This window comes from Charadrius vociferus, unplaced genomic scaffold (genome assembly GCF_000708025.1).
Source record: "Charadrius vociferus isolate BGI_N301 unplaced genomic scaffold, ASM70802v2 scaffold45, whole genome shotgun sequence".
Taxonomy (NCBI): Eukaryota; Metazoa; Chordata; class Aves; order Charadriiformes; family Charadriidae; genus Charadrius; species Charadrius vociferus.
The window spans coordinates 1,787,430-1,814,447 of NW_009648712.1; the positions used below are offsets into that span (position 1 = coordinate 1,787,430).

The 27,018-nt window shown below is 36.5% G+C and overlaps 1 protein-coding gene across 1 annotated transcript in view; it reads left to right on the top strand.

Moving 5' to 3' along the window:
* Positions 1-22,285, top strand: part of MIB1 (mindbomb E3 ubiquitin protein ligase 1) — a 90,846-nt gene extending 68,561 nt beyond the window's left edge. The window contains exons 14-22 of the mRNA XM_009886651.1: positions 1,016-1,148; positions 1,532-1,618; positions 4,375-4,536; positions 10,021-10,202; positions 11,508-11,700; positions 13,770-13,848; positions 15,443-15,556; positions 16,722-16,822; positions 21,978-22,285. Of these exons, the coding sequence (XP_009884953.1) occupies positions 1,016-1,148; positions 1,532-1,618; positions 4,375-4,536; positions 10,021-10,202; positions 11,508-11,700; positions 13,770-13,848; positions 15,443-15,556; positions 16,722-16,822; positions 21,978-22,118 (1,192 nt within the window). The 3' untranslated portion in view covers positions 22,119-22,285. The remainder of the gene's footprint in view (positions 1-1,015; positions 1,149-1,531; positions 1,619-4,374; positions 4,537-10,020; positions 10,203-11,507; positions 11,701-13,769; positions 13,849-15,442; positions 15,557-16,721; positions 16,823-21,977) is intronic.
* Positions 22,286-27,018: the final 4,733 nt, after the last annotated feature.

Sequence of the window (27,018 nt, forward strand, 5' to 3'; positions counted from 1 at the left end):
GTAGTGAAAGATTAGATGATAGAAGAGGTTTCCTGGCATGAGATTATAGCAGTTTCTGGTTTTCTGTTTTGTCTCTGAGGAACTGACATAAGGGAGCTGCATGTGCTATTTATAAAGATAAGGCAATAAGGGAATTGGTTTGGTTACTTACCTATTCCAAAAACTAAGTGGAGACACATGAGCTTGAGAAAAGTATATTTCTGAGAGAATACAAGAATAACCAATTTGTTTATCTAGTGTTGTGTTATTAATACCCTTAACATTGCAGTCTTTGGACTTGAGCGCTTTTAGTCTGCTTTAGTACTCTAATAATACAGGTTGCTTTTCCCCGCCCTTTAATTTGAGGTGCAAGATAATAAATCCCTTTCCTTTTGGTAGGCATCTTGGTAAGCACATACATAAGTGGGGTGGAGTACTAGACACTGCCATGGTATGTTATACACAGCCACTATCTGTTATGAAAATTCCTCTATTCCACCAGTATTCACTTTACAGTTTCAGCATTTATTTTGTCTGTGCATAAGAGATCTTACTCCAGTTTTATCTTAGAAATTGAGTCTTAACTGTTACAGCCCATGGCATCAGTTTAGAAAGTGATCATTTTAAAGAAATCTAGTGTAGCGGAACTTGCTTATTAAATAATGAAATAAAGAATGCTATAAGGATTTTCAGGGAGAACAACTTTTGTTTATGTTTCAGAATTTGTGTGAATACTTTTTAAAGGTAATTTTGACTGTTAGATAACATTTCCTCTGTAAAAACAATTCCCACACTGTTTTGGGTATTGTATGGCTTGTTTGTGTGCTTTAACTAGAAGGAACTGAACATGAAATTATTATGCTTTGGAATTTTTGGTATAGCTTTTCACCCACTTTCTCTTTGAAAAAATACTAATGTTGTTTTATCTACTACTACTGTGTAGTTCTGAGAATGAATGTTGTTTTACTATTGTCCTGTTGTTATTCAACAAATACATTATACATGCATTTATGCAATCTCTGCATATTTATTTCAGTGCAATGCGTGTATTGTTGTCCAAGTTACCACGACCATGGATTGTTGACGAGAAAAAAGATGATGGTTACACCGCCTTGCATCTGGCAGCTCTCAATAATCATGTGGAAGTGGCTGAACTTTTGGTGCATCAGGTAGGGCTCTTTTCTCGGAAGGGTTTAAATGTCACACTTCAGTTAACCATCTGATGTGAAAATAGTTCGCTGCTTGATGCCTGCAATTGCAATGCAGAAGCGATGGAGCAGGGAAGGACATGTGGTGAGCTCTAAAGGTCAAACTTGCCTTTGAGATCATTACCATGGCCTAATGGTGCAGGGGGACTGAAAAATTTGATACCTAGTTTGTTTCAACAGATCAGCATCTGTACAGTGAATAATTAAAGCATTTAATAACTTCTGCTCTCAAATCTCCAAACTAGGAATCGTATTCAGGGTCGTATTCAGTGCCCTAATTGACTGCCTTGCCTGTAGGTGAATTGCTGGGATGATAACGCTCTAATGCTTTGAATGTCTTTCAGGGCAATGCTAACCTGGATATCCAGAATGTTAACCAGCAAACTGCTCTGCACCTTGCCGTTGAACGACAGCATACACAAATTGTTAGGGTGAGTATCTTATTTGCACTAAGCCATATGGTTAACGGTACTTGACTCAAGCTGGTTGTAGCAGTTAAGACATAGGTACTTCATGAACATTTAACAATATGTAGCCGTTGAATGTTTGTATGATTAATTTTGATAAATTCAGAAACCTGCCAACTTTCACAGAAGGTCAGTAGGCGATATGAAGGATGTTTCAGGAGTGCTCAGGTTTTGTACGTGTACATTATAGTTTTCCCTATGTGGTTGCCAATTCCAGCGTTCGTCCTTGCTGAATAAGGGAAAATGTGTTCCTCTATTACTTGTCTGAATCTTGTGGTCCTGTAATGGGACCTTCAAGTAGCATTTTTTTATGCCTCTTGCTGTATGAGTGATTATTCTTGGTCATAGATTGGCAAATTGTAGTTAAGTGAAACATCTTTTTATGAGTTCAACTACTTTTCAGTCTTCTGAGTGTAATTTTCCCTGTTTTTAGCTTGGGAGAGCTATAAGCAGTAACAGAAGTACCTTACCAGTGAAAGTAATGCTATTCCTGTTTTTTGCTTGCACAGTTGCCAAAGCTGATACTTCAGTTTAACAAAACTTTGTCACTGGCACTGCTTGCCCATTCTGGCCTGCGACTTAGTGTTTGGATTGCTAGTGTGGGCTGTTGAGGCTCAGAGAGCGCTCACTGCTGTAGGAGATGTTCCCTATGAGCGAATACATCAATCTGGCCTTGGCCCTCTGCATAAAAGTTTTTACTTTGTCTTTGCAGAGTGAGAGTCATATTAAAACCTGTCTCTTATTTAGGCCTATAGCGAATTGTCCCCCCTACACAGACCTATATCTGTGGTTCTGTTTAGCATTATTTTGACGTAAGGTTTCTCCATCTCCAAGAGCTGATGGATGTGATCCCATTACAGTGAAACATGTGATATGGCCCTATATCTGGAACTGCTTGCTACCAAAAGAATGGTTTCCTAGAGTCAGTGTCACTTGCATCCTGCAAGCTATTTGGCAGCTATATTTGGTGAGCTCTTGTGCCCTTCTGGAACTGACACAGTACCTGGGAATACAATACTAATGTAGCAGATGAGCAGGAAGGTAGGCATGTAGAAGAACTAGTACGTGTATTGGACTGACGTCCTTATATCTGAGAATGTTTAAGTGAATGACCCTGTAGAGTATCCGTACTTCAGGGTTGGATTAGCCTTGAGAAGTCCTAAAATAACTCATGCAGCCATGCAAAGAACATGTTGGCTCCGTATTTCAAAATTAATTCCTGTTGGGTACCTTCCAGGGCTGGGTTGTACCCTCAGGCATCTGTGGAATAGTGGTCAAAGGTAGCAGGGTTCTTTTAAAAGCCCTGCTGCCCTGACAAAGGGTGGTGGTTTGCTTTTTTAAAAAAAAAATAAAAATTTTAACTTCTGCAAAGGCTTTGAATTTGCATGGTAGCCAAGGATTCCAGGTTTTTCTGAAAAGGTTTCTTTTATAGATTTTCTTCCAGGAGAAACTCTTAAGCAGTAAATAGTTGGTGGCAGACACAAGATACAAATATGAAAAGGAAAAACAGGGCCAGAGTAAGTCCATTTAGAGAGTCTAAGAAGTTGGTGGGAGGCTGTTGCAACTATTAGCTGATTTTCTTGGTTTCACTTGTGGAAGGAAAGATTGGGGAAAATGGTAAGCTGCAGCTAATTACAGGTACATATTTACTTAAAGATTAAGTTCTGAATTCCTTTTAAACTATTTTCCTTTTAGCCTTTTCTAGAGTCTGAGATTCTTTGGTTCTGAGAGGCTGAGATCCTTGCAAGCATGCAAGTTCTGAAGAGGGAGGTCCCCCTTCATATATTCCTGTTTCTAGGCTATGTCTTTTATCTCTGTTGCTAATCTGAATTTTGCAGAGTAGTAAAAGCTCAAAACTAAAGTTAAAACCTCAGCTGCTATCTACAGGTGTCTCAATAGCAACAGTGACAGGGTTTAAATTTTAGGGGCAATTGTTATTTGTCAGCAGGTGATGATTTGTTTTGTTTAACAGCATATTTAAGAAAGTTCTGGTGCATCGAATTATGGGAGGGCTCCATGCAAAGGCAACATGAAAAGGAGGGCCTGTGCAGCCTTATGCTTGCTTTTATGTCATGTGACCTGGAAAGCGTGTGTCTAAAATTAGTCTTAAAGATGAGTCTTACAGTTCATTACTTTCCAAAGTGTTCTGAGATAGTATTTAATAGTGTCATTGCATTTTATGCCTTCTGCTGAATAAGGGTAAACCTAACTACATTCTTAACTACTTTGCTAATGGGAGGATACTGTAAATTAAGTTGTAAAGTTTAGCGTGGTATGAAAGTGGTGATTTTTGAGGTCATTGAAACCTAATAGTAAAGAATATGTACATATATAAAGTATTGCTTGCTTGTTCTGTTTCTGATATATTGCTGTAATAGCCTACAAACAACGTAACATATCTTGTAGGAATTACAGGTTTTGAACAGTAGAAAGAATCCTCTAAAATTAGTGTGTCTTGTAGTGTTCCCTCAGAGCACAGGCAAGCATTAGGCTCCTGTTGAAATGGGCTTGATATTTGAAAGAGATAAATGCTTCAGTTGAGGGCTGAGCTCCAAAAATGGAAAATAAATATAAATAAACTCAACTGTAAATTGTAGCAAGATAAAAGAATAACCGTTTTGGACCTCCTAGAGCATCCTAAACCATATTTTCCTGAAATTAGTTTTAAAAGGAATAAATAGGTGTTTTTGAGTTTTAAATTGGGTTCTTTCTCTTTTCAGCTCTTAGTCCGTGCAGGTGCTAAGCTGGATATTCAGGATAAAGATGGGGATACTCCCCTGCATGAAGCCCTGAGACACCATACCCTCTCACAACTCCGCCAACTCCAAGACATGCAAGATGTGGGCAAGGTAGATACTGCTTGGGAGCCATCAAAGAACACAGTAAATAAAATGCATTTATTTATTCCTTTTTTTTCCTGTACATTTGTCTCTTTGTCTAGTTTGTCTAGTTCTGTACTGTTGAACTGGGGTTTGGCAGCATAAGTTTACGTAGACATTCCGCATTAAACTGCGGTGTAGGCAGAAATCATATTGTTATATGTGGCTTTCCACATGTAGTCATTACCTTTGTTAAAGAAAAATAGGGTTATTCAGTTCAAAATATTTCTACACATGTCTGTCTTCCGTAGTGAATATGTACGGCTACCAAAAAAATCAAAAGCAGTTTTTTTAAAAAGAGAAATAAACAGTATTACAGTACAGAATAAGACTAAATTTGTTTTCTGTGATTGTCTTGCATGTCTTTGTAGCTTTAGTTGTTTAGTTGCTTCTATAACCTTCTGAAAGTTTATTCTGTTAGAACAAGGCATTCTTAATCATTATATGTTTATTGTTATGTATCTTCCTGACAGAGTTAATTTCAGAAATTGTGCTGTAGTAAGGAAATAGTCAAAGAAACTCCAGGTAATAAAGGTCAATTTTTTTTGTTGAAAAAGAAATGCTCACACCCAAAAAGCTGTGTGAACTCCATTTGCAAAGATGAAGTTTATAATTTTGCTGATAGGCAAAGGAGAAATAAAATTCTGGAGTGATTGAGACTGAGAAAACCAAACAACTTTTTTTTAAAAAAATTAAGATGCACAACATAACAGTGGGTCAGATTTGCTGAATCATTAGTTACCAGTGTCATAATGTTTTTCCTAATTTTAACTGTGGGTGAGAAGTTTTTTGCATTTCATTCAAAATAAACCCCACCAACTTTATTAAAAAAACCTTTGTTCAAAACAGTAATTCCACTGTAGAACAAATGTTTTTCAGACTGATTACTTAATCTCACTGAAATACACTGGAATAAGCTTTGAAAAGAGATTGAAAATATTACTGGTGTATGGAAGAAAATGCTTGTGTCCGCTTAAGTGAGAGGAGGAAAGCAATTACAGCTCAGTTGTATCCATGTTCTGAAATGGACTCTGTGAGAGGTGGCCAAAATACTTTGTGTGTGTGTATTTAACTGTGAAACGAATGAACGGGAGAGAAATACTTTTTCTCTGATTCAGCATTTCAAAAATAGGTTTCTCTGTTGCCCATCTTATTAGTGGCATTCACAGGGAAAATAGAGTTGTTGTGAGTTTTTTAACACAAGAAGTGGGGTTTTTTTTCTACTGCCTTTTTAAATTTTAGTTTGGAGGAATTTTACGTTTCAAAGAATTAAGTTTTTCTTCGAGTTTCATTTGAGATGTATTCTTGGTTTAAAAAAAAATAATTAAACTTTTGGTTTATTTCTATTAAAATAATAATTTTAAAAAGGGAGGGGGGGAGGACACCACAACAAACAAACAATAAAATCCCTGCATGATTATCTCTGATCACCTAAAAACATTCTACTGTTTAAAAAAAAAAAAAGTCATGATCAACCAGTACCTCCTATATATTAGCTTGGTCAAACTGTTGGTCATTTTTTTGCACTTTATTTAGCTGCAGAGATAAGTTTTGCCTAACTAACAAATTTGGGAGGTTTAAGTCGTGTGGAGAAGATATGTGCCCTCAGAGAACAAGGGAAAACTTTCTTATTTTAATTTTATGTGGCAGCAACAAGATGTGACTGAAATGTAAAAGGTGGAGTAAAGCCTGGCTAAAATATACCTGAAAAATCTAAGATGATCAGCAGATCAAACTGTCTTAAAAATGTTGTTTTGTGGAAAATAGTGAGAACAATACTTGTACCTATATACCTTTATTTAAATAAAGGTAATGTAAAAATACTATAAACCAAATTTTACCAGTAAACAGTTTTAATAGTAAGCCATCTTTGGCCCAAAATTTTATATCAAAAAAAGACAGGATGTAGGCTGCTAAAATATGTGCAGGCATCTGGATGTTTAAAGCTATCCAAGACACATTTGTAATTTGTCTTGTGTAGAATTGCAAATACAGGTGATGGATAGTAGAGGATAAATAGGATTAATAATTTAGTCTGGGAAACGGTAAGGCTTTCTTTTGGTGAATATGATGACTTAAGTTAAATTGATGGAATCTGTATTTTTTGGATTAATTTTTATTAATTCCTTTAAAGATTGGGAAAACATTTCAGATTCCTTTAGTCTATGTCATAGCAAATCTGATACATAAATCTTTAGTGGTTTAGAGCTCATTTTTTGCTTGGCTAAATTTTAATTAACTTTGGACTACTGTCCTGAAGGTACCAACCTACTGAACTCCATAGGGTGTATCTTTGTAGTATAGTACTTCAACAAATAATCTTTTTTTTTTTTTTTTCAGTTGAATAAACTGAAAAAGAACAAAACTTTCACTTGCAGGATTTTAGATATTTTTCATATTTGATAAAGTTGGTTGGACAGCAACTTCATTGAAATTTTACTATTTGTTACTTTTTGCTTTGAGCATGGCTTAACATATGAAACTTTTTACTGACATTGTGAACTTATTCCATAAGTGGAATGATATGGCAGGAGTTCTTTAGCATTGATTTTTAGTAGCTCCTTATGAATGTCAACATTAAGCTCTTGTCATAACTAAACAATTTTTGTCAGGTTTCTTCAGCTGTTTTTTGATAGACTATTTCAAATGCATGTAGTGAACAATCTCAACAGTACACAAAGCCCTACACATTTTAGGTATCAATATGAAAAACATTACTGTGTTCAAGTGCTATGAGTGGTGAACCCCACTTCTTTAAATAATTTTGAAGTTTTTCATCCAGCACATTGCGATGATCGTACAGCTGAGAGGAGGAGAAATTCTCCGAGTACAATCCCTACCACCACAAAAAAAGTCATTTCAGTTGCTTTATTGCAGATACAGTGTTCCTTGGTCTAGGGTGCTTTTTATTCTAAGTAAATGTAGTATTCCCCAGGCTAATTTAGTGTAATTTATTTTAATATAGGTATCTTTCAGACCCTTAAAACACTTCTAAGATTCAAAATTATGCTGCTGCCTAAATCCAAACTTTAAAGAAACTCTAATGGTAGTCAGTTAGGTGTTCACAGCTTCAGAGATAGCTCAGTAGTTACAATTACTTAGATGATATTATATCGTTTGTGTGGATTACACGGTCTTCTCCCTCACAGGTGAATTGGCTGGGACTGGCTTCTGTTGGTGCATCTCAGGGCCAGCACCCTCCAGAGGAGGCTTGCTGTACCTGCACTAGGGACTAAGACACACTGTTTACTTTTGTGCATGGGGTTTGGGGGTTTTTTTTGTGGGTTTTTTTTTTCTTTTCTTTGTTTGCATGGTTTTTCATTCTGTGTGCCTGAAATGTTGCGGACTACCAGAGAAGTATCATGGGAGGCAATATTGTCTTGGTGTTTTTAAAGCATACAGCGCACAGGCATTTTAGGACTCAGGATTTTCTTGAATAATGTTGATGACTGTTCCAGGTGGAGGATCCAGTCTCGGTGTGGTGTATATCCGCACCAAGTGAAGCAAACAACCTGTGTTTAATTTTCCTCATGGAGACACAATGGCAGTTCCCTTCAGGAACAGCTTAGACCCCATAAGGTGCAAGTGTGGATGGCAAAAGCAAATAAGCCTGTCCCAGCAAATAAGAAGGGACTACAGTAAATTGTTTGGTGTAGGCATGCCTTCAAAAAATGTCTACTCTGCCAGTCTTGGAGCAAATTAACTTTCACTGGGTGTTGTGCTACCTTGGCTGGTTTACTGATATGGTCCAAGGTACTGGGACTGAACCTAGATAAAAATCTCTGCTTCACTTCAGCCAATGCTGTAATTGAGGTGCAGAAAAACAGTCTGAATGTATAAACAAAAATGTTCTGTGATCTGAACACAAAACAGTTTTTCTCCATAACTTGCTGGTTTTCTTGGTATAAAGACTTTCAAGCTGTCTATGTTCTTGATCATAAGGAATATGTGGGACTGGGAGTATCTGAATTCATGAGGTGACCTTCAGGAGTCTCGTAGCACCTCAGTAATACTTATTGATATAAGAACTCCTAACTAGAAAAAAAAAGTATAGACTGAGGTTTAAAAAAATTGCTTCCCTATGAAACTGGGTGGCTGTATGATGAGAAGGATAATCTTGCAGTTATCAAGGCAGGGTAAAGACTTCTAATGCATACTTCACGTTCTGCAAGACATGGACCCAACCCAAGCCTTTTTCTTCACAAATCACCTTTGAGGGATGGGGGAAATAACTAGAGAGATGGGTTTTGAAAACTGTTTTCTTCATAGTTCAGACTTGAAGATATGCAACCTTTAGGGTTGCAGTGACAGGTATCTGGTATTTCAAATTTATTCCTGTATGCTGTTGTGTCTGAAATAGCATATCTAGTTCTTCAAATATAAAATGATTGTTAATTCAGCCAAAGTTACTTAATTTTTAGGGGTGATTCTTGACACCCAGCTTTTGGAAGACCAGCTGCAGGGATAGATTGTACAAACTGAAGTGGCATAGAAAGATGTACATCAGTCAAGTTGGGCACTTGGATCAATTAATGGGAAAGAGGTGCAAACAGATTCTGCCTCTATCCTACTGTCGAAGCCTTTATAATTCTGGAATTCAGCACTTGAAACTCTTGAATTGGAGCTGTCCCAGCTGTACCAAAGCTGTTCCTTTGAATAGCCTAGTGTAGTTTGCTGAGGGATTCTTAATGGTGCCAGCAGTTTCATGTTATATGTAGTCTGCAATATGCTTACACATTTTATCTGATCAAGCTTTAATATAAAAAGATGTTGGGAACAGGCCTAGAGGAGGCGAATCCTCTCCTTGCTGGGTAGTGGTAGGGACCCTTCTCTCTCAATTTTTCTACCTGGCCCTGTGAATCATACTTAATAGATACACTAATACGTAAATACAGTAATAGTTGTAAAAGAGCAAAGGAGCATTACATGATTAGGACAGGAGGACAGGTGTGTGAGTTTAAATCCCTCCAGGCTGAGATGGCAACTGAAATCAAGTCTTTCTGGGCCAGGTGCTTTAGTCAGGAGACTAAAAGTAAGTGTGCGTTCATTTTGCTGCCCAAACTATGTTTTCAGTCCAAGGGGGGTGGTGGTGGTGGTGGTAGCATTTTGTCTGAACTCAGCAATTTCGGTATCCTTCGAGTGTATTCTGTATATACCCACTGGGACTTTCCCCTTTACAGTGCTGATATAGAAGGGCAGCCACTTCACAAGCGAGTAGGTATGCAGGAGATTGAATGCTTCAGTGGCTGAACTATTTCTTGATGAATTTCAGTTCCTTAAGGGGGACTTGAGTATAGCTGACTCAAAATTAAGCAACCATATGATTGTTTTGATTGTAGTTCTAGAGATGCTTGCTTGGGCTTACAGATTTATGCATATGTTTGTGCGTATGTGCATGGGCGCATATCAAGTAGTTTTCCTTTAACCAGACTATTCTGAACTGTTTAGAGAGTCTCTCAAGTCGCTTACGTATTTGTTTTCTTTCAGTTAATAATGGGACTTGGCACTCAGGGAGCAGAGAAGAAGAGTGCAGCATCTATTGCCTGCTTCCTGGCAGCCAACGGAGCTGACCTCAGCATTCGTAATAAGAAGGGTCAGTCTCCTCTCGACCTCTGCCCTGATCCTAGTCTCTGCAAAGCATTGGCTAAATGTCACAAAGAAAAAGTCAGGTTTGTATACTCATAACATATGCAGTTCCCATATCTCTGCTGTCTATAGATTAACTGATGTATTTAAAACATTGTGCCATTATTAGCAGTAGTTTTTAAACATACAACCTTTTTCTTGACTTAATTCTTTATTTTATATGGTACATTGAATGCTATTTACAAGTATGTTCATTGAAACTTGCACAAGTCTCACGGGGCTTTCATACATGTTAATATGGGAGGAGAATGGGAAGGTGGCAACGTGCAGGTGGAGATTGGTAGAACTTCAAACCATCCCAGAAAAGGGGGATGGAAATCAGTGAAAGGATAACTAAGCATTGCAACAGGTTGCCCAGGGAGGCTGTTAAATCTTTGTCCATGCAAGTTTTAAAGACTGGAATGGAGAAAGCGCAGGATAACCTGGTGTGAATTCAGTGTTGACTCTGCTTCGAGCAGGTGACCTCCTGAGTACCTGTCAACCTGAATGATTGTGTGATTCTGTAAAAAGAGGAGGAGCGGGTAGGTCTGATGTCTCAGAAGCACTTCTCTAGGAATTATGATTTCAGTGAAATGTCATATTATCAAGTGCATGCATTATGAGAAGTTTCAGCTCGCTACTCGTCGTAATTGTGCTCCCACTGTTGGCTTACATGATTCTCATCCTTAATTCCAGTATGGAAATCAAAAATGTACCTTCAAAATGTCACAAAGAGAGACTGTTTTTGTTGACGTTGCTCTGGTGTGTAAGGCACTTAATATCTTCAGAGTCTGTTTTCTGTGTGTCCTTCAGCCTCATCCCTGTGGCTGTTCTCTCACGCCACCTTTTATGGGCTTGTGAGGGCCTCAGGAATGAGCTGGTTAGCTTCAACACGCGCTCCCTCTGCTGGGTGAGCAGCAGCATAGGACAAAGATCCGAGGTGAATTCACCGTGGGAGTTTGGGGGTTCTTTTACAAACCTGTCATTTGCTAAGTATTGGAAGTATATTCAAGATTAAGGTGTGAAGCTCTGCAGTTCTGAATCTACAAGGGATGTTTCTATTAATAAAATAAACTCTTAGGATGGAAGGGAAGGGGTTTTCTTACATTCACAAGACACTGTTCTAACTTGTGTGGCCTGTTTCTGTACAATGTCTTCTCTGAGCATGTGACGTTGCATTCGGGTGTCAGCTGTACCTTTGGGAAAATGCAGTTCGGATTGCTTTATGATGATACACTGATGCACGAATACGTAGGAGTATATAGATAAACAGCCAATTGATGTGTATTTTAAATTAATAATTTTAAAAATTCTTAGAAGTTAAGTTTGACCGCGGGGTTTCTTTGTAGTGGTCAGGTTGGTTCCCGAAGTCCGTCTATGATCAACAATGATTCTGAAACCTTAGAAGAATGTATGGTGTGTTCAGACATGAAGAGAGATACTCTCTTTGGCCCATGTGGACACATTGCCACGTGTTCTCTGTGCTCACCACGGGTGAAAAAATGCCTCATCTGTAAAGAACAAGTGCAGTCTAGGACAAAGGTAAAAACTTCCAAAATATATTGGTTCTCTTTCTGTTTTTAATGAAAAAGTAAAAAAGGAGGTCAAGTGTAGCATATTTTAAATGGTATTTTGCTTTACAGGTGTCTCGCTGGATAGAATTAATTTTGCATCATAATGATATCTTGTCCCAACATTGTATGTTACTCTTTTCTGTTTGCCTGTAATCATGTCCTACGTGCCCCTCATTCTATCCTTACCTTGTAATCTCTTTACTGTTCAGATCCTCAGAGTTCCTAATACAGCCACCTGAGGATGCTTAATTTAAATAGATTTATTCCCCCGCCATGTTTTCTTTTTTTCCCCATGTTAAGATAAATTGCTGCTTTTCCTGAAGTATAATTTCCTTCAGTAATGTTCAGTTCTTCTGAGTTCTTTTGTTACTTAGGGCTGCTTGGAAAGATGATTTGCCTGTAAACTGAGTTAGTTAATACGTGCTTGTTTTTGAAGTTAATAATTATTTAAGCTTTCACCTTCTCTTTGGAATCATGGATTTCACTATGCTGTCTTTCTCCTTTAGGTGTCAACCAGTTGTGCCCTAGTTTGGGGACCTAATCCCAGTAAGATTCTGAGGTTTCTCAAATGGTTGCTCCCAAGTATTTGTGACTATATGGATGCAACCCCATTGCTTTTCTGTTTGAGTGTTTTTAGTCCCCATAAGCACCAATTTTTATCCTTCTCTTGGTTTTTGGCTATTTAAAAAAAAAAAAAAACCACCAAAAATTCTCATGTTCCACACACAGGTTTTCTGATCTGTAGAAAAGGCACTCTGTTCTTTGTATCTTTTTCCAAACAGATTGGACTAGTCGGCTTTTGTGGTATTTTTTTCTCTGCCTCAGAGTGAATATAGGAATTGTAAATATGAATTTGTACTGTGTTTACTGTTCACTCTCTTATTTTTACTACTTATACTGTTCAGTATTCTGCCATGCATATTTTCATAGGCCAAATGTTAGCATAGTGTGGCCTCCTTTTCTCTAGGCTTTCTTTATAGCTAGTGAAAAAGAGAGCAGCAAAGTAAGGCTTCTCCTTCTATTCACCCATCTAAAGAAACTATACTATGGAAATCAGCTTTCTCAGGTGAAAGCTAACCTTTGTGGATAACCTTCCTTTGATTTCTTTTGCTAAATTAGATTGAGCGAGTGGAATATCTGTTCAATAATTCTCTTATACTCTTCTGTATAAAAACTTATGGTAATGTCTGCAAGGCTAAGAAATGAACAAACCTTCTATGAACTGGAAGGGTTGGTACAGGCCAGTATGAATGGAGTGGTATGGGGTGTCTGTGATCACCTTCTGTATACAGTTCATCACGTTAAAGAGCCTGAGGAACCCTAATCCAGAATATTAAAACAAATTATTATAGAAGTTTCTTATAAGTGAATTTCATAGAATCATAGAAAGTCATCTAGTCCAACCCCCCTGCGATGAGCAGGGACATCTTCAACTAGATCAGGTTGCTCAGAGCCCCGTCCAACCTGACCTTGAATGTTTCCAGGAAAGGGGCATCTACCACCTCTCTGGGCAACCTGTGCCAGTGTTTCACCACCCTCATTGTAAAATATTTCTTCCTTATTTCTAGTCTAAATCTACTCTTTTTAGTTCAGAGCCATTACCCCTTGTCCTATTGCAACGGCCCCTGCTAAAATATTTGTTCACAGTTTTTTTTATAAGCCCTTTTGAAGTACTGAAAGGCTGCAATAAGGTCTCCCCGGACCCGTCTCTTCTCCAGGCTGAACAACCCGAATTTAAGTATATGTGGTTGAACAAAGAAGGAGAAGAGAATAAAGAAAAAGAAACATATACTGTCTTAGCTGCTTCTCTGTGCCTGTCAGTGTACTGAACATATAAATATGGCCAGCAAATATCTATTCTTAGAAGTCAGTGTGATAACTCATTTAAGTTGCATTTTGAGATGCTGGATTACTTAAAATAACACAGGATGGAGATTCTTAAAGTCCACATGCCTTGCCAAAGAGAGTGTGAAAGCAAATTAATGTTGAAAACAGGAGATAAAAATTTCTCATATTTGTGTTTATTGTTCTTTACAGATTGAAGAATGTGTAGTATGTTCAGACAAAAAGGCAGCGGTGCTTTTCCAGCCTTGTGGTCATATGTGTGCCTGTGAGAGTAAGTAAACTTGACAGAAGTTTTTTTTTTTTTTTTTTTAAGTAAGCTTGAAACAGAACATTTTTAATCAGATTGCTAAAAGCTCATTAGTAATCTGACTTCATGTCCAATTTACTTGATAGTCTGGTGTGATAGTCAGAATTTTGGCATTATTTGGCATGCTAGTAATGAAATAATTGGAGGACAAATTGGAGATTTTCAAACATTCAGAAAGCAAGTGCTCTTCCACCTGAATGATTTAATTGTAAGTAGGTTTACTCAGATTATAGAAGCCTGCTGTATATTGTTAAAACTTCTAAAGTAATTAGAATTAATTCTATTGCTTTGTTCCAGCTTTTTGGGGGTATTCAGATGTGCAAATGGTGTTTTAAAATAAAATTGTAAATAAATATTTAAAATGCATCATTAATAAATTACAGATTTGCACAAGGACTGTATTTTTCCCAAAAAGACCCATCATAAATCTTTGCAAAGAGCACCAGTTACAATTCACTTTGATTTATCTCGTGTAGCAAAAAAAGACGTAGGAAATCTCCAGATTTTTTTGTGGTTTTGAGAATATGTGGATGAGAATACAGCCATCACCTTGTCACCAGACATTTCAGAGCTTTGTTGAAGGGTCATTTGCTGAGAGAAGAGCAGTCCTTGCTGCTGACAATCTATGTAGCAGGGAAGGTAATCATTCCCAAAGTAACTGCTTACTTGGTTTCGCTAAAGAAGTCTGATTTCTTCCTCTGTTCTGGCTGAGAGACCTGACATTGAATTCATTGACTTGACAGTTATCCTCATCTGGCCTCTTTCACTGTCTGCAGTTGAAGGATCATGAGGGGAGGGTTTTTTTTTATTCATTTCCCAGGAAGAGGACAGCAAAAAGATTGATTGCTGTGGTGAAGCATTTCAGCAATACAATGCACATCACCAAGCCTAAGCTGTAACAAGGACAGCAAAAGGTTTAATAGATATAGGTGATTTATGTCCAGAAAATAAATCTGGAAAGAAATCTTGTTCAAGCGGGATGAGAGAGAGTCTTCAAATTTGTGTGTTTTATAGGACCCACTCTATTGGCTCACCGTAACCTTCAGCATTTATGAGACAATCATTTGCTTTTTGTACAATTACAGCCTCCTCTCTAGGATTATATCAAAAGATACAGGTTTATCTTTTAAGGGTGAGGAGCCACACCTGGTTGTCCCTGCAGTATTAGGACAGTAAGTGAGATCCTTTGTTCTAAGGGAAAAAGCAGGTTGTCAAGATGTTCTTGGAAGTTCTGGTCTCAAATGCGTGTGATTTTACTTTTTTGACTTCTGTTATTCTTGTGGAACAGGCATCCATTTGGAGAAAGAGGAACCTGCTTAGTTGAAATATGTTGAAAGAACATAAACAGAATAGGTTTACTGTGAATCCCAAACAAGACATTGTTTATAGGTGTGATTTGGAGGAAATGATGTGAAGATGAACACAAGTAGTTATTTGTATTGTAAGAAACTATTATGGTATTGCTATATAGTTACTGTGAATAAACAAGCTCATGGATAGAAAAGAAGAAGAATGAAATAGCAGGATTCAGAATTGATTTATTTTTCTGTCCTCTAAGATTGTGCAAGCTTGATGAAGAAATGTGTACAGTGTCGGGCAGTGGTTGAGCGAAGAATGCCTTTCATAATGTGCTGCGGAGGGAAAGGTACAGAAGATACCACTGACGATATTTGTGAGTGATTCCAAAACCATACTCTTTCACATTCCCCCACTGACTACTTATTCTCATTCTTTTAAATGACCTAAATCTTTCATCTCCTTTTTAAAGAAAAGTTTAGTGAAAACAGTATTGAGCCAGGTATCTGTTTACTGTTTGCACTACTTGCTATGTTGGTAGCAGCAGATGCGATGTTAACACCAGTCATTACACTGAAGTGTAATGCTTCCAGCATCCGGAGTACAAGTTTAAACATATATGACTACTTGGTTGCTTATTAATATCCTAGGAAGCAAAAGCTGAAGATTGTCTATAATTGTGCAGATGAGCAAATAAATGTTTTGGGGTTTTGTTTATTTTTTTATTTCTGGAACTCTCTGACTGATAAAGGAACGGTAAATATTTTGCATCTAGGTACAAGCAAGTTTCACGACAGATTTAGTTTTACAACTCCTGCTTTGACTAGATTTTAAAATTCTTGTGACCTCTCTGAATAATTTCTATTAATTCTTTGTATTTATTCTGTGCGTCTATGTGTAGTATGCAGTGTTTGAATTGAGTTTACATGAATTGGAATATTAGGTCATTATAGTCATACTGTTCCAAAATAGATAAGACTAATCTTTCAAATCAGATTTTTAATGCTCACACTGGAAATTTAAAATTTGTCATTTGAAATACTTCTCAATTTTTCTGTTTCTTACAGTGACATGGCTTCCTGTATCAGTCAAATACAGGAATATTAATCTGAGCTTGTTCAAACTGAACAAACTACTTTCAAGATGCTTGTGCAGTTTTGAACACCAAATAGAATTGGCTGTGTAGATAAAAAGGCTTTTCAATGTGAAAGGATTTGACTTTATTTTTTGTATGTGCAAAAAAAAATACTGCAGGAACTTCACTGACAAATGAGAACAAATGTTCACTCAGAACATTAAGGGGCTACAGGCATTCTGAGCATCGTTATTGAGGAAACGTTTGTCAAAGAAGTGTTGCCACTAAACTCAAAGTAGTTCATTATGAATTGAGCTGCAGTGAGGTTGTAGTAAATTTAATTAGATTATCAAATATGTTTGACTAACATTATTTCAGATAGTTGAAAAATTGTAGTTAGTACACTGGAAATAATTATTCCTGTTTCATTAGAATGATGCATATCTTTATTTTCTCTAAATTACAGCAAGTGGAAACATTCCAGTTTTGCAGAAAGACAAAGACAACACCAATGTCAATGCAGATGTACAGAAGCTGCAGCAACAGTTACAAGACATCAAGGAACAGGTAAAAGTGCTGGATAAAAATTTTATGGACCACTAAAATAATTGAAAAAGCCAAGGTATCTTTTGTTATTTAAAACAAAATGACATGTAGAAGTACTTCGGTTCTTAGATTTTAGTTAAATAACCAATATTTTTTGTGTGTTGTGGCTTTTATGTCTTCTATGTACAGGTTAAAAAAAAAATCATCTATCAGAGCATCTGTGTTGGTGTGATTAAAACAAAAAGGATACTTTGCCCAGTCAGCATGTTCTCTGCACATTTAGCTGACCAGGCTGTATAGGTACAGCAGAAGACATTTTCACAGAACAGTAATAAAAGTAGATATTCTTCACTATTCTGTATCTACCTCAATATTTACTTGCCTGTTCATGAACAGTGGCTGGCAGTTACCTGTTGTATGAAGGCTATAGTTTATATACTCTTCAGAAAACCTTTCATTGCAAAATTAAAACCTTTGAAAGTACTGTACACGTAATTTGAGTATTTGGAATGTAAATGATAAGGTTTGTCTTTTGCAAATATGGATAGTGTTTGCAGGAGGAGATTTATACAAATTGACTATAAATGGTATTGATTATTCATTGCTTAAGTTACATGCAATTTAGAAACCTAATGAAAACCAAAAATAACTGACAGTTACCTATTTAAATTTGTTTTGTCTGTAAGTCTAGTTCCATTAGAAGTGCTTAAGTAGTTGTCTACATGCAGTACTTTCCTCTGTTAGATTACTAAACGGTTTCCTTGCTTTTCCATCTGAACAAAGAAAAACTTGATTTTGCGACTTTTCAGCAGTAAAGCACTCAGGGTATATGACTATTCTAAGAACTTACTCCCTTAGAACCCTAATAATGTGATTTTTGGCTTCCCTGTGTATAACAATTGGAAAAAACCTTTCATGGATACGGAAAACAGAAGTGTTCTTAGTGTATTACTTGCCTTTCCTCTTGTAGGCTTACAGCAGTCAGTGATAGTTCAATGATGGCAGCATCACATCTAGTCCTGGTAGCTGTTGCTCTCAGCTGTTCATGTGCATGAAAGCGAAGACTAAAGTGTTTAGATCATCAGTTTTAGGGCCCATATCTCTAAATGCCTTAAATTTGAGAGCTTATATGCTGTCAAGTTTTAACCTCAGTGGCATGTCTGTGAAGAGCTGTTCCTGTCATATGGAGACTTGGCCAACACCCCAGTAATGCAAATACAAATATCCAATTCAAAAGATTCCTTTGTAGTTTTTGTCTTTAAAAGACCATGCAGATTAAAAACTGTCTTTTGAAAAATGCATGTCTATCTTGATGATAACATCTGGAGTTTCTAGATATCTCCGACTTCTTACACCTACTGTATAGCTTCTGGTTTATTTTTTAACGTTGGATGAATAAGATTACTGCTTTGGCATTTAAAATCATATACACAAAACATGCAGATGAATGCTTAAATACAAGTAATCTGTTTTCTTCAGATGTGTCTTTTTTTCTTTTCTGGTTAGTTTATTTAAGGTGTTTATAAAAGGTTGCAGTTCTGTTTGGGTATGATTTGGGTATGCTCTTATGTATAGGGACATGAAAGGAAAATATTCCATTTTACAATTTTTCTTCTTGATTAAGACGTGATCTCAATTTTTTCAGCTTTCCTAGGGTGCTCTTTTATTTGTAACAGCTTTGTCTTTGGTATTTGCTAGCCAGAAGCTTTCTAATAGCAGAAATTTATGCTGTATTAGGGAGAAGAGAATAACTAAATGCTAGTTGTTTTCTGATTTTCATATTTGCAGTAATAAGAGAGATCTAATACTGGAATGCTTTGAGAATTTAAGTGCGCTTCTGTGCTTTGAAATGCCCTTTTGTCCAATAATTTACTTTAAATTTGTATAAAACTGAAGATTGATGCTTCTGACTAGAAAGAGGTGGTTCTGGTTGTTCTTGTGTGCATCTTGGCTTGAGCCTCATTCGTGTTTTCCTTAGTGTCTTTTCTGCTTATTCTTGTGTCAGGGCAAGTTGTGTATCATACTTATGAGTAGCAAGTCAGATTTGATTAAAATTAGTCATCTCATCTTTTAAATTTGTGCTTGAAATGATGCACAGCATTCCACTGTAACTGTGTATTCTTTTGATTTGTGCTTTAACAGTTCAATCTTCATGTTACATTGAGATTTTTGTACTTAAAATTAATTTGTTCTCTTTCAGCAGGTATAATCCTATGTTTCAACTCATACCTTCAATGATAATCTAATATGTTAGTGCAGCAAGCTTTTAAAACCATTTCTGGTGCCAAGCAGAAGTGATGCTGATGTCAACAGAATCTCCCACATCTGATGACCACACCATTCTTCAGGGATTCCCTGAATGTGAACCCTTTTGACTGTAATTGTAATACCTTCGCTCCATTTCATACATCATCACCCTCATCTGTCTAATATCTTATGTATGTTCCTTCACCATACTTACATCACTTTCTTTCTCCGTAAAAATAAATTTATTTTGTCACTGTGCACCTGTATATTCTTGGAAAAACTAATCATAGTAATGAGGAATTGGTATTTCAAGAAGTTTAAAACACTTTGTTAGTAGTAAAAGTTGATTTGAAGTTCAAACCCAGTTATACTTAAAGTTATTCTTAAAGCTTACCCAAAGAAATAATTCTCACATGGAACAGCTATAGTACCTTTTTATACCATTTGTTTTCTTTCAAAAGATGGAAGCCAAATGATTCATGCAGATAAAGGAAAAAAAAAGTACAGTGTGTTTTCACACAGAGGATGTTTAACAAACCGATAGTACAATAGAAACAGATACTGCTTATTTCCTGCTGCTGTGGCACAGATTGGGTATAAGGCATGCAGTGAACTTTATTCCACTGTAAAAGTGCATATAAGCTGGTGGTTAAGTAACGAATGCTCCTTGAAAGTTGGATAAAACTCGCTTATTTGGGCTTGTATCCCACTGGGGAACTGCTGAACTAATCGAGAAAATCCTTGTCAGAATAGAATTGTGTAGCAAATAGGAAGCTTAGTTGTTCCTGCCAGCTGAATTCTCCTACTGTATGAAGTAACCTAAATGTTAAAATAATAATATAATAAGAAATTAAATAGCTAATATATTTTAAATACTCTGCATTTGTACTAAGCTGGAGAAATTGGGCAATTTGGGAATACTGCATGCAATTGCAGAAAAGATCTATAAAAAGAAAATGTGAGGATTTCTGTGCTTCACTGAATGAAATAATCAAAAGTAATGGTATTTGAACAGATTTTGGGTTTTATTATTTCTGAGTCTCTTGATGGATATTTTAATTTTCAAGTGATGGTGTGATATTTGGAAAGAAACAAACCCTTGTAACTTCAGTAATTCTGACATTATGTTTAGGCACAAAAGCAAACGATTAAGCTAAAAATGTAGAACAAAGGCTACGAGTTTTTTCTCCAAAGATAAGATTTGGGTTTGCTTTGTCAGTCCTGTGTCAAAGGACATCATGTCAATACTATCAGGTTATAGACATTTGTCAGAGGACAGCTATATATTCATTGGAAATAGCTGTTTCATTGATATTTGGAGACTGTAGGTTACTGGAGGAAGAATGCTTTAATTTTGCCCCATTGGGATGCGTAGATGATGACTTGGTGTGAATGGAAAAATAAGCGGGACTGACAGATAGTTGGTCTCCTGCAAATTTTTAGTTTGAGAGTGTGTTGTTGCAGTACTGTGGAAATTCTGACAAAGCTGGAGCACAGCATTTTTGAGAAACAGAAGGGCGGGGTTTTTTCAAACATAAATTGACAAAAGGTTTTATTTGGAAGTTTCGCATTACTGCTAGCCCATTATACTGGTATCCTGGAGATTAAAATAGGCATTTGGCTGGATTCCATGCCAATTAAAACTATAAGGAGACTGATGGTGAGTTTTTTTAGTCTTCACCTAAGCCATCTACCCGAGGAAGTAATAGCTGTTCATTCCATAGAAAGTATGCTTTAAGGTTATACTGAATAGGGTTCCTGCTGTGGGTTCTGTCTTATGAGATGAACAAACTGACGTAAACCCCAAGTGATGAGTATGGAAACAAGTCACAGGTGCAAGGTGGTGATAAAATGAATTTGCATTTGATGTATGACCCCTGTCAGTATTTCATTTTATATATGAGATCAACATTTATAAGTGTTTGATATCAGTAGTGTGTCTCACATCTGAGAACATCTTGGATTTGATTTGTTGGACTATAGAGTGGTCTTAACAATTACCATGTTATAACATCCATTCATTTACTAACCTTTGATAAACTGTTATAAATGAAATCCTAATATGGCTACAGTATGTTTATGGTGAAGGAACATGCCTTACCAAAACTTCAATTCCTGCATGTGACAAAAGGTGAAGGACATTGTTCCTTAGTGGCTTGGTACAAAATGAACTTTGCTGTTGAAGAACTTCAGGAGATCTTTTTTGGGCATTGGCTGTCACTTTAATGTTCAGCAATTAAAACTGATTTTAAAAGTTTGCTGTGCTACTGTTATGACTGAAGGTCACACATACTGTGCTTAATTTGAAACTCGAGGTGTTCTTTTGGTTGAAAAATCTAGATAACTTCCACGAGCAAAGGCTGGAATTACCAGTATTGAATCTTTATGTGTAATATTGATTAAGCAGCATTTTTATTACTTCTGTATATGTTCAGTGCTTGGTGTTTAAAGGTAAGCATATGAACGACTAGGTAGCCTGAGAAGAAATCGGTAAATCATTACCCGAGCATTGCACACATAAAGCTGCTTGTGTTGTGTTTGTTCACTGGAAGATTACATGACATAAAGGGGAATGTTGCTGAAGGATGTCTTAATGTTGCAAACTTGGGTAATGATATTGAAAATGTGATGTCAACCTACTGCTCGGTAGCCTTACTTAAAGGGATCGCATTTGGAAAGAAGCTACATAGTTTTTGTGTCATGATGGGGTAGGAAAAGCCCGTGTATTGTAAGTCAATGATGTGAAGTATAAATGCGATTTAAAAGAAAATACTTAGTTTTCAGCTTAGTGGCTGGATTATGCTATGGCAATGATCTGCTATGCTTAGGATAGCATATTTATTCTTAAATATCAAAAATTTATTTATTGCATATTCAATACTGTATCACTACTGCCATTGACTATGTAACCTGTCAAAATCTTTTACAGACTATGTGTCCTGTCTGTTTGGACCGTCTGAAGAATATGATCTTTCTCTGTGGCCATGGAACTTGTCAACTTTGTGGAGACCGAATGAGTGAATGCCCTATATGCCGCAAGGCAATTGAACGAAGGATCCTTTTGTATTAAGCAGTGGAACCAGTGTCTTTTATTAGCTTATGAAATAGTAAGGACATTTTGATGATTTAAATCTTAGTAAGTTTGAAAGGCAGTAAAGGGTTCTAACGAATACATTTCTAATACTGTAGCACACGTTCATTACATGGTAATTGTTTAAAGACTGTGAACACATCAAACGAGAACAGTATTTGAACAGTCAGCTTTTAGCATTACTCTTAAAAAAACATCTAAGCCTGAAGCTAATTTAAAGCAGTCTTTTTTTCATTTTCTTTGTTGTCTTATTCCCCTTTAAGTGTAAAGGGACAATCTTATTTTGGTTTCGTTCATGTTTTTTTAATGTATGTATGAGGTGTCAAGTGATGTAAGGGGTTGTTTTTTTATATTATCAGTTAATGTCAGATATTCAGGATTTTTGTTTTATGCTTTTCTGGAGAATGTTCAAATTTCCTGTGACAGTTATGATTCACAGTAATTTTTGTCTTGAAATATATGATAATGCAAAATCAATACAAGGTGTATACACAATAGTAATAAATATCATACTATTCCCATAAGATCAGGCCTCAAAATACAATGATAAGGTAATTCTAACTTTATCGTGCCCTTTGTTGCTGATGAGGGGGGAAGGAAATAGTGAAAAGAAAAATCTAGTTTAGAAATACTATGTTCCCAAAACTGCACTTACCATAGTGGGTTCAAGCTACCTTAAATAGTGAACTTCTTAATTCTGCTAGCCACATACTTTTGTATGGAATTGCTTTTAACTTGATTGGAAAGGAACACATTGGAGCAATGGGTCAGTTATCCATTTCAGATGAGTGAGTTTGATCAGTTGTAGAGAGACATATATATACGTGGGGCTATTTAAAAATTCTGGGTCTATCATTTAGGTAAAACTAGAGATTTTGCAAGATTTCCTCTCTTAAATTAGTTTTATTGTCTCCAGGCAAACAGTGTCCACAGTAAAAGAGAAGATTTAATATTGCTTATTCATCTAAGTTGGTTGTTAACACCAGGACTTATTTGTGAACGTTAATGGGTAATACACCAAATGAAGATATTGCTGACAGAGCAGTGAATTTTGTGAGCCGTGTCTAGGTGAGTTGAAGTTGGCTGAAGGGAGGTAGCTGTAAAGAGGTGTTCCTGACCCCAAAAGTGCTACTGTCGGGAACTGCAAACTATTAACGTTTTGGTAACAAGTACATCCTTCCATCTTTTTGGATGGAAGAGAGTTTGCTGATTTAAGGATCTCTTGTAGCTAAAAGGAGTGTGTGCTTACTCCTAAGTGATTTGGCAGTTTTCTGAGTGCGTAGTTTATGCAGTCCTTTGCTATTGTGCAGACTTCATTTGGATGTGCTCTTGCAGAACAATAAAGAAATACAGGCTGGAGTCACTCAGGTGCCTTACTTGCAGTTAAGATTAATTTCTCATTTAATTCTCATTGCGTATGTCAGAAATGTGGCAAAAGGGATAGTTCAGGGGAAGATCCATGTAAGGGTACAGACACAAAATTGTGGTCTCTTCGGAGAATCAATCTTGGTCTTTTCAAGCTTATATTGAAATGCCTGAATTGTGCAAACATTAGCAAAAGTCTCAGAAGAATGTTACTAGTAAACTGTAAAGATAGGTGAACTTTTAACCAGTAAGTTTTAAGCACTGAATGTAGAGTTTTCCAGGAAACAATACAGTGATATATTGGAAAAATATACGTAGGGTGGCTTTTAACATAGCAAAGGGATGTAATACGTAGCCTTTCTATAGCCGTCTTTAATCCTGATCCAGAATTGCAAATGTTCATCATTCTTTTCAGTAACTTTTCATTGGACAAATCTGGAGTCAGGATAGTAGTCTTTCATTTTGTATACAAGTACTGCTCTCAGATAATCTGTGTATCTGTCCTTTTTGCCAAATGAAATAGCCCTCCCTTTTCTTGCTTCTTGGGTCCTTATTCTAGAATATCAAGATATCAAGGAGCTTTGGAAAGTTTTTCATGCAAGGCTTTTTTTTTTTTTTTTTTTTCATTTCAGCATTTCACTATCTCCTCTTAAGCTCTGAGTGCACCAGAGTGTTGGCGGCAATTTTCATTTGGCCAATATTTTTTGTGTGTGTGGCATGTCTGACAGTTGAACTTTCTACAGTAGGCTTCAGTTTCCTGTCAGTCTTCCTCTAAAAATAATTTTATAACGGGACATGTAATTTCACAAACCATTCTGAGTTTTATCCTGTAGTGCACCAGATCTGTACCTCAGTTTCCTCTGGCATATTTTGAATATTGTGTCCTATTTATTCTTCAAGGGGACTATAAACTATAAACTGTTGTCAGCACAAAGGCAGGGTGGATTTCTTCTCAATAATGCAGCTCAAAACTGAAACCTCAGTATAGCAGTTGGCATTTTCCTAATTCTTTTCCACTGGAACAAGCCAGAATTACTTGAAAGTATTTCAACTTTGCATCAGTTGAATAATTCAGCTAAGTAAGAACAGATCGAAAGCATCCTGGGTGGGAGACTGGAGTCAAATGTTAAGTGCTCTTTCTGTGCAGGAGGCACGGATTGTAGCACAGATAAGCAGGTGCTCTATTAGAATTGCACTTTTGAACAGAGAAACTGTAAGTTACTTTCACTTGTATGCCATCACAGTCCTATGGAAATAGAGACCATGACTGAAGGTATTGCTATAGGAGCAACTGTAGCCTTCTATACTGTAGTCACACCAGATCTATGTGACTGCATTCAAGTTTGTGATTGGACTCATTGGGCAATGTTGTGTGCCACTTGAAATTAAAGTATGTCAACGTCAGGGATTTAACTTGATGCTGTCATGGTGCTGTGAGAAACAGCTGAAGTAGAGAAACTAGGCAAGCTAACCAACATGCTTAAATTATTAATGTAGGCCTCTTATTAACAGGTGAAAGAGCTGTATCTTAATGGGAAGGCTACACAGTGCTTGCCTTTCAAAAAACCTATTGAGGAAAAATGTTTGCAAATCCGGTATCACTTATGGAAATAGGTATTTAGATTCACACACTGTCTTTGGATTCTGATGTAGAAGGTGAACTAGTGTTGTTGAGGAAGCTAGTAAGTTCATTCACTCAATTTAGTCTGGTATCATCTGTGCAATGTGCACAGAGTGCAAATGTTCAATTGGGTAACGCTTAAATAATCAAAGGGTGAAAACCAGAAGCTCAGTTGTAAGCCAAAGGGGATCATAATTAAGTAGGAGAGTTGAGGATATGTCATTGTACCTCTGTCTTCAGCAAAAGCTGAAAGTGTAAATCTCATTATTATTATTGTAACTATTATTAGGGAGTAAAGTGAAAATGAGAGAAAAATCAGTAAGGCATTTATCTCTAATATACCATAAAATCGTAAAATGTAAGATTTGAAAGCTTTGTTTCTTAGGATTATCCCCTAGTATTTAATAGAAGTTTTGAAATTAAATTGGATGAAATATCACAGTTTGCTTCTTGGAACAATCGGGAAGACACCTAATAATATATATTGTTCAGATGTGAGGTATGCTCAGATGTTTAAGTACAACACTTTTCATTTTTTCAATTTAGTAAAACACATAAATAGTCACATCAGTACACAGTGATTTATTAATAAAACACATACATGGTCACATCAGTACACAGTGATTTAAAGTATAAAGACAACCTAAGAGGCTACCAGAGTATGCTAAATAGTTGTAGCTTGTTAACTTTTGTGTAACTAAGACTTTTTTCCCCCCAACCATACTATCACTTACTATACGCTAAGCTTATATAGCACTTCTCAAAATTTGGGTTATTAGTACCTGCTTTCCATTTGTTGAAATACTGTGCACTTACGTGTTGGGGTTTGGAGGAATCCCTTTTTGCTGAAATGGATACGGAAAATTACACTGGCAAGAGAATATACAAGTTACTTTGTAAATGTGCAAGTTTGGTTAGGATGTGTTGTTCTTAACTTGGACTGGGTGAGGATATAGCAGATTTGGACAAGTACTTGTGCCTTGTTAGCATAGTCTTGCGATCGGTATTTTAACTTCTTTTAAAGACATGAAATGGTCTTTAAAAATAATCTGATTTAAGTCCTTGTGATGATATTTTCTAGAGATGAAGTTTTATGTACGCCTAATTATTTTTAGCAGTATTAATTGCAGAATTGCAGTTTGTGTAAACACTAAATTGTTTGAAGAAGCTGATTTGAGCTAGGAATCTAAGCCTCCTTTACAAAATCAAGTGTCAGAAACTTAATTTTACTCTTCCAGTAGCAGCTGGTGAACCGAAGAGCCTATCCTGTTCTTTGTGCTGCATGGGTCAAGTTTTCACTTTAAAAAAACAAACCAACAACACTACAGGCTAACTTTTAGCAGTGCTACCTCCTTTCTGTCAAAGTACTGAATTCCTCTCTAGTTGTTCTTTGTCTTTGGGAAGGGATGAGGATCACATCAGTTTTGTTTTGCTTCATCAGTCTTGATGTCTGAATACATTGCAAAGGTTTTTCACTGACTGTATAAATTATGTACAATGGAAGTGTGTGATTTACCACAATGTACATTATATATCATTCTTGCATAAGTTGCTAGGATTTGTACTATTGTCTTTTTATGCATTTCATAACTTGTTTGTGTTGACAAAGCAAAACTGTTATCTGCAGAAGTTTTAGTATGTGCCATTTTTATAGCTAAGCCTGTGGTAAACATAAAAGTTCTGACTCAGGGCTTTTTAACAACTTAAACACATTCACAATATTCTTCATCACATCTTGGAGAATATTAGAGATTTAATGACTGTACAGTGCCTTGATAGAACTATTGAATGGGCAGCAGCCATAGAGTCCTTACAGAATGCAAGTATTTTTTGAATCCAGTCGATGGGTTGATGTTAATATAATTGTAATGCCCTGCCATGGATTTATAAACT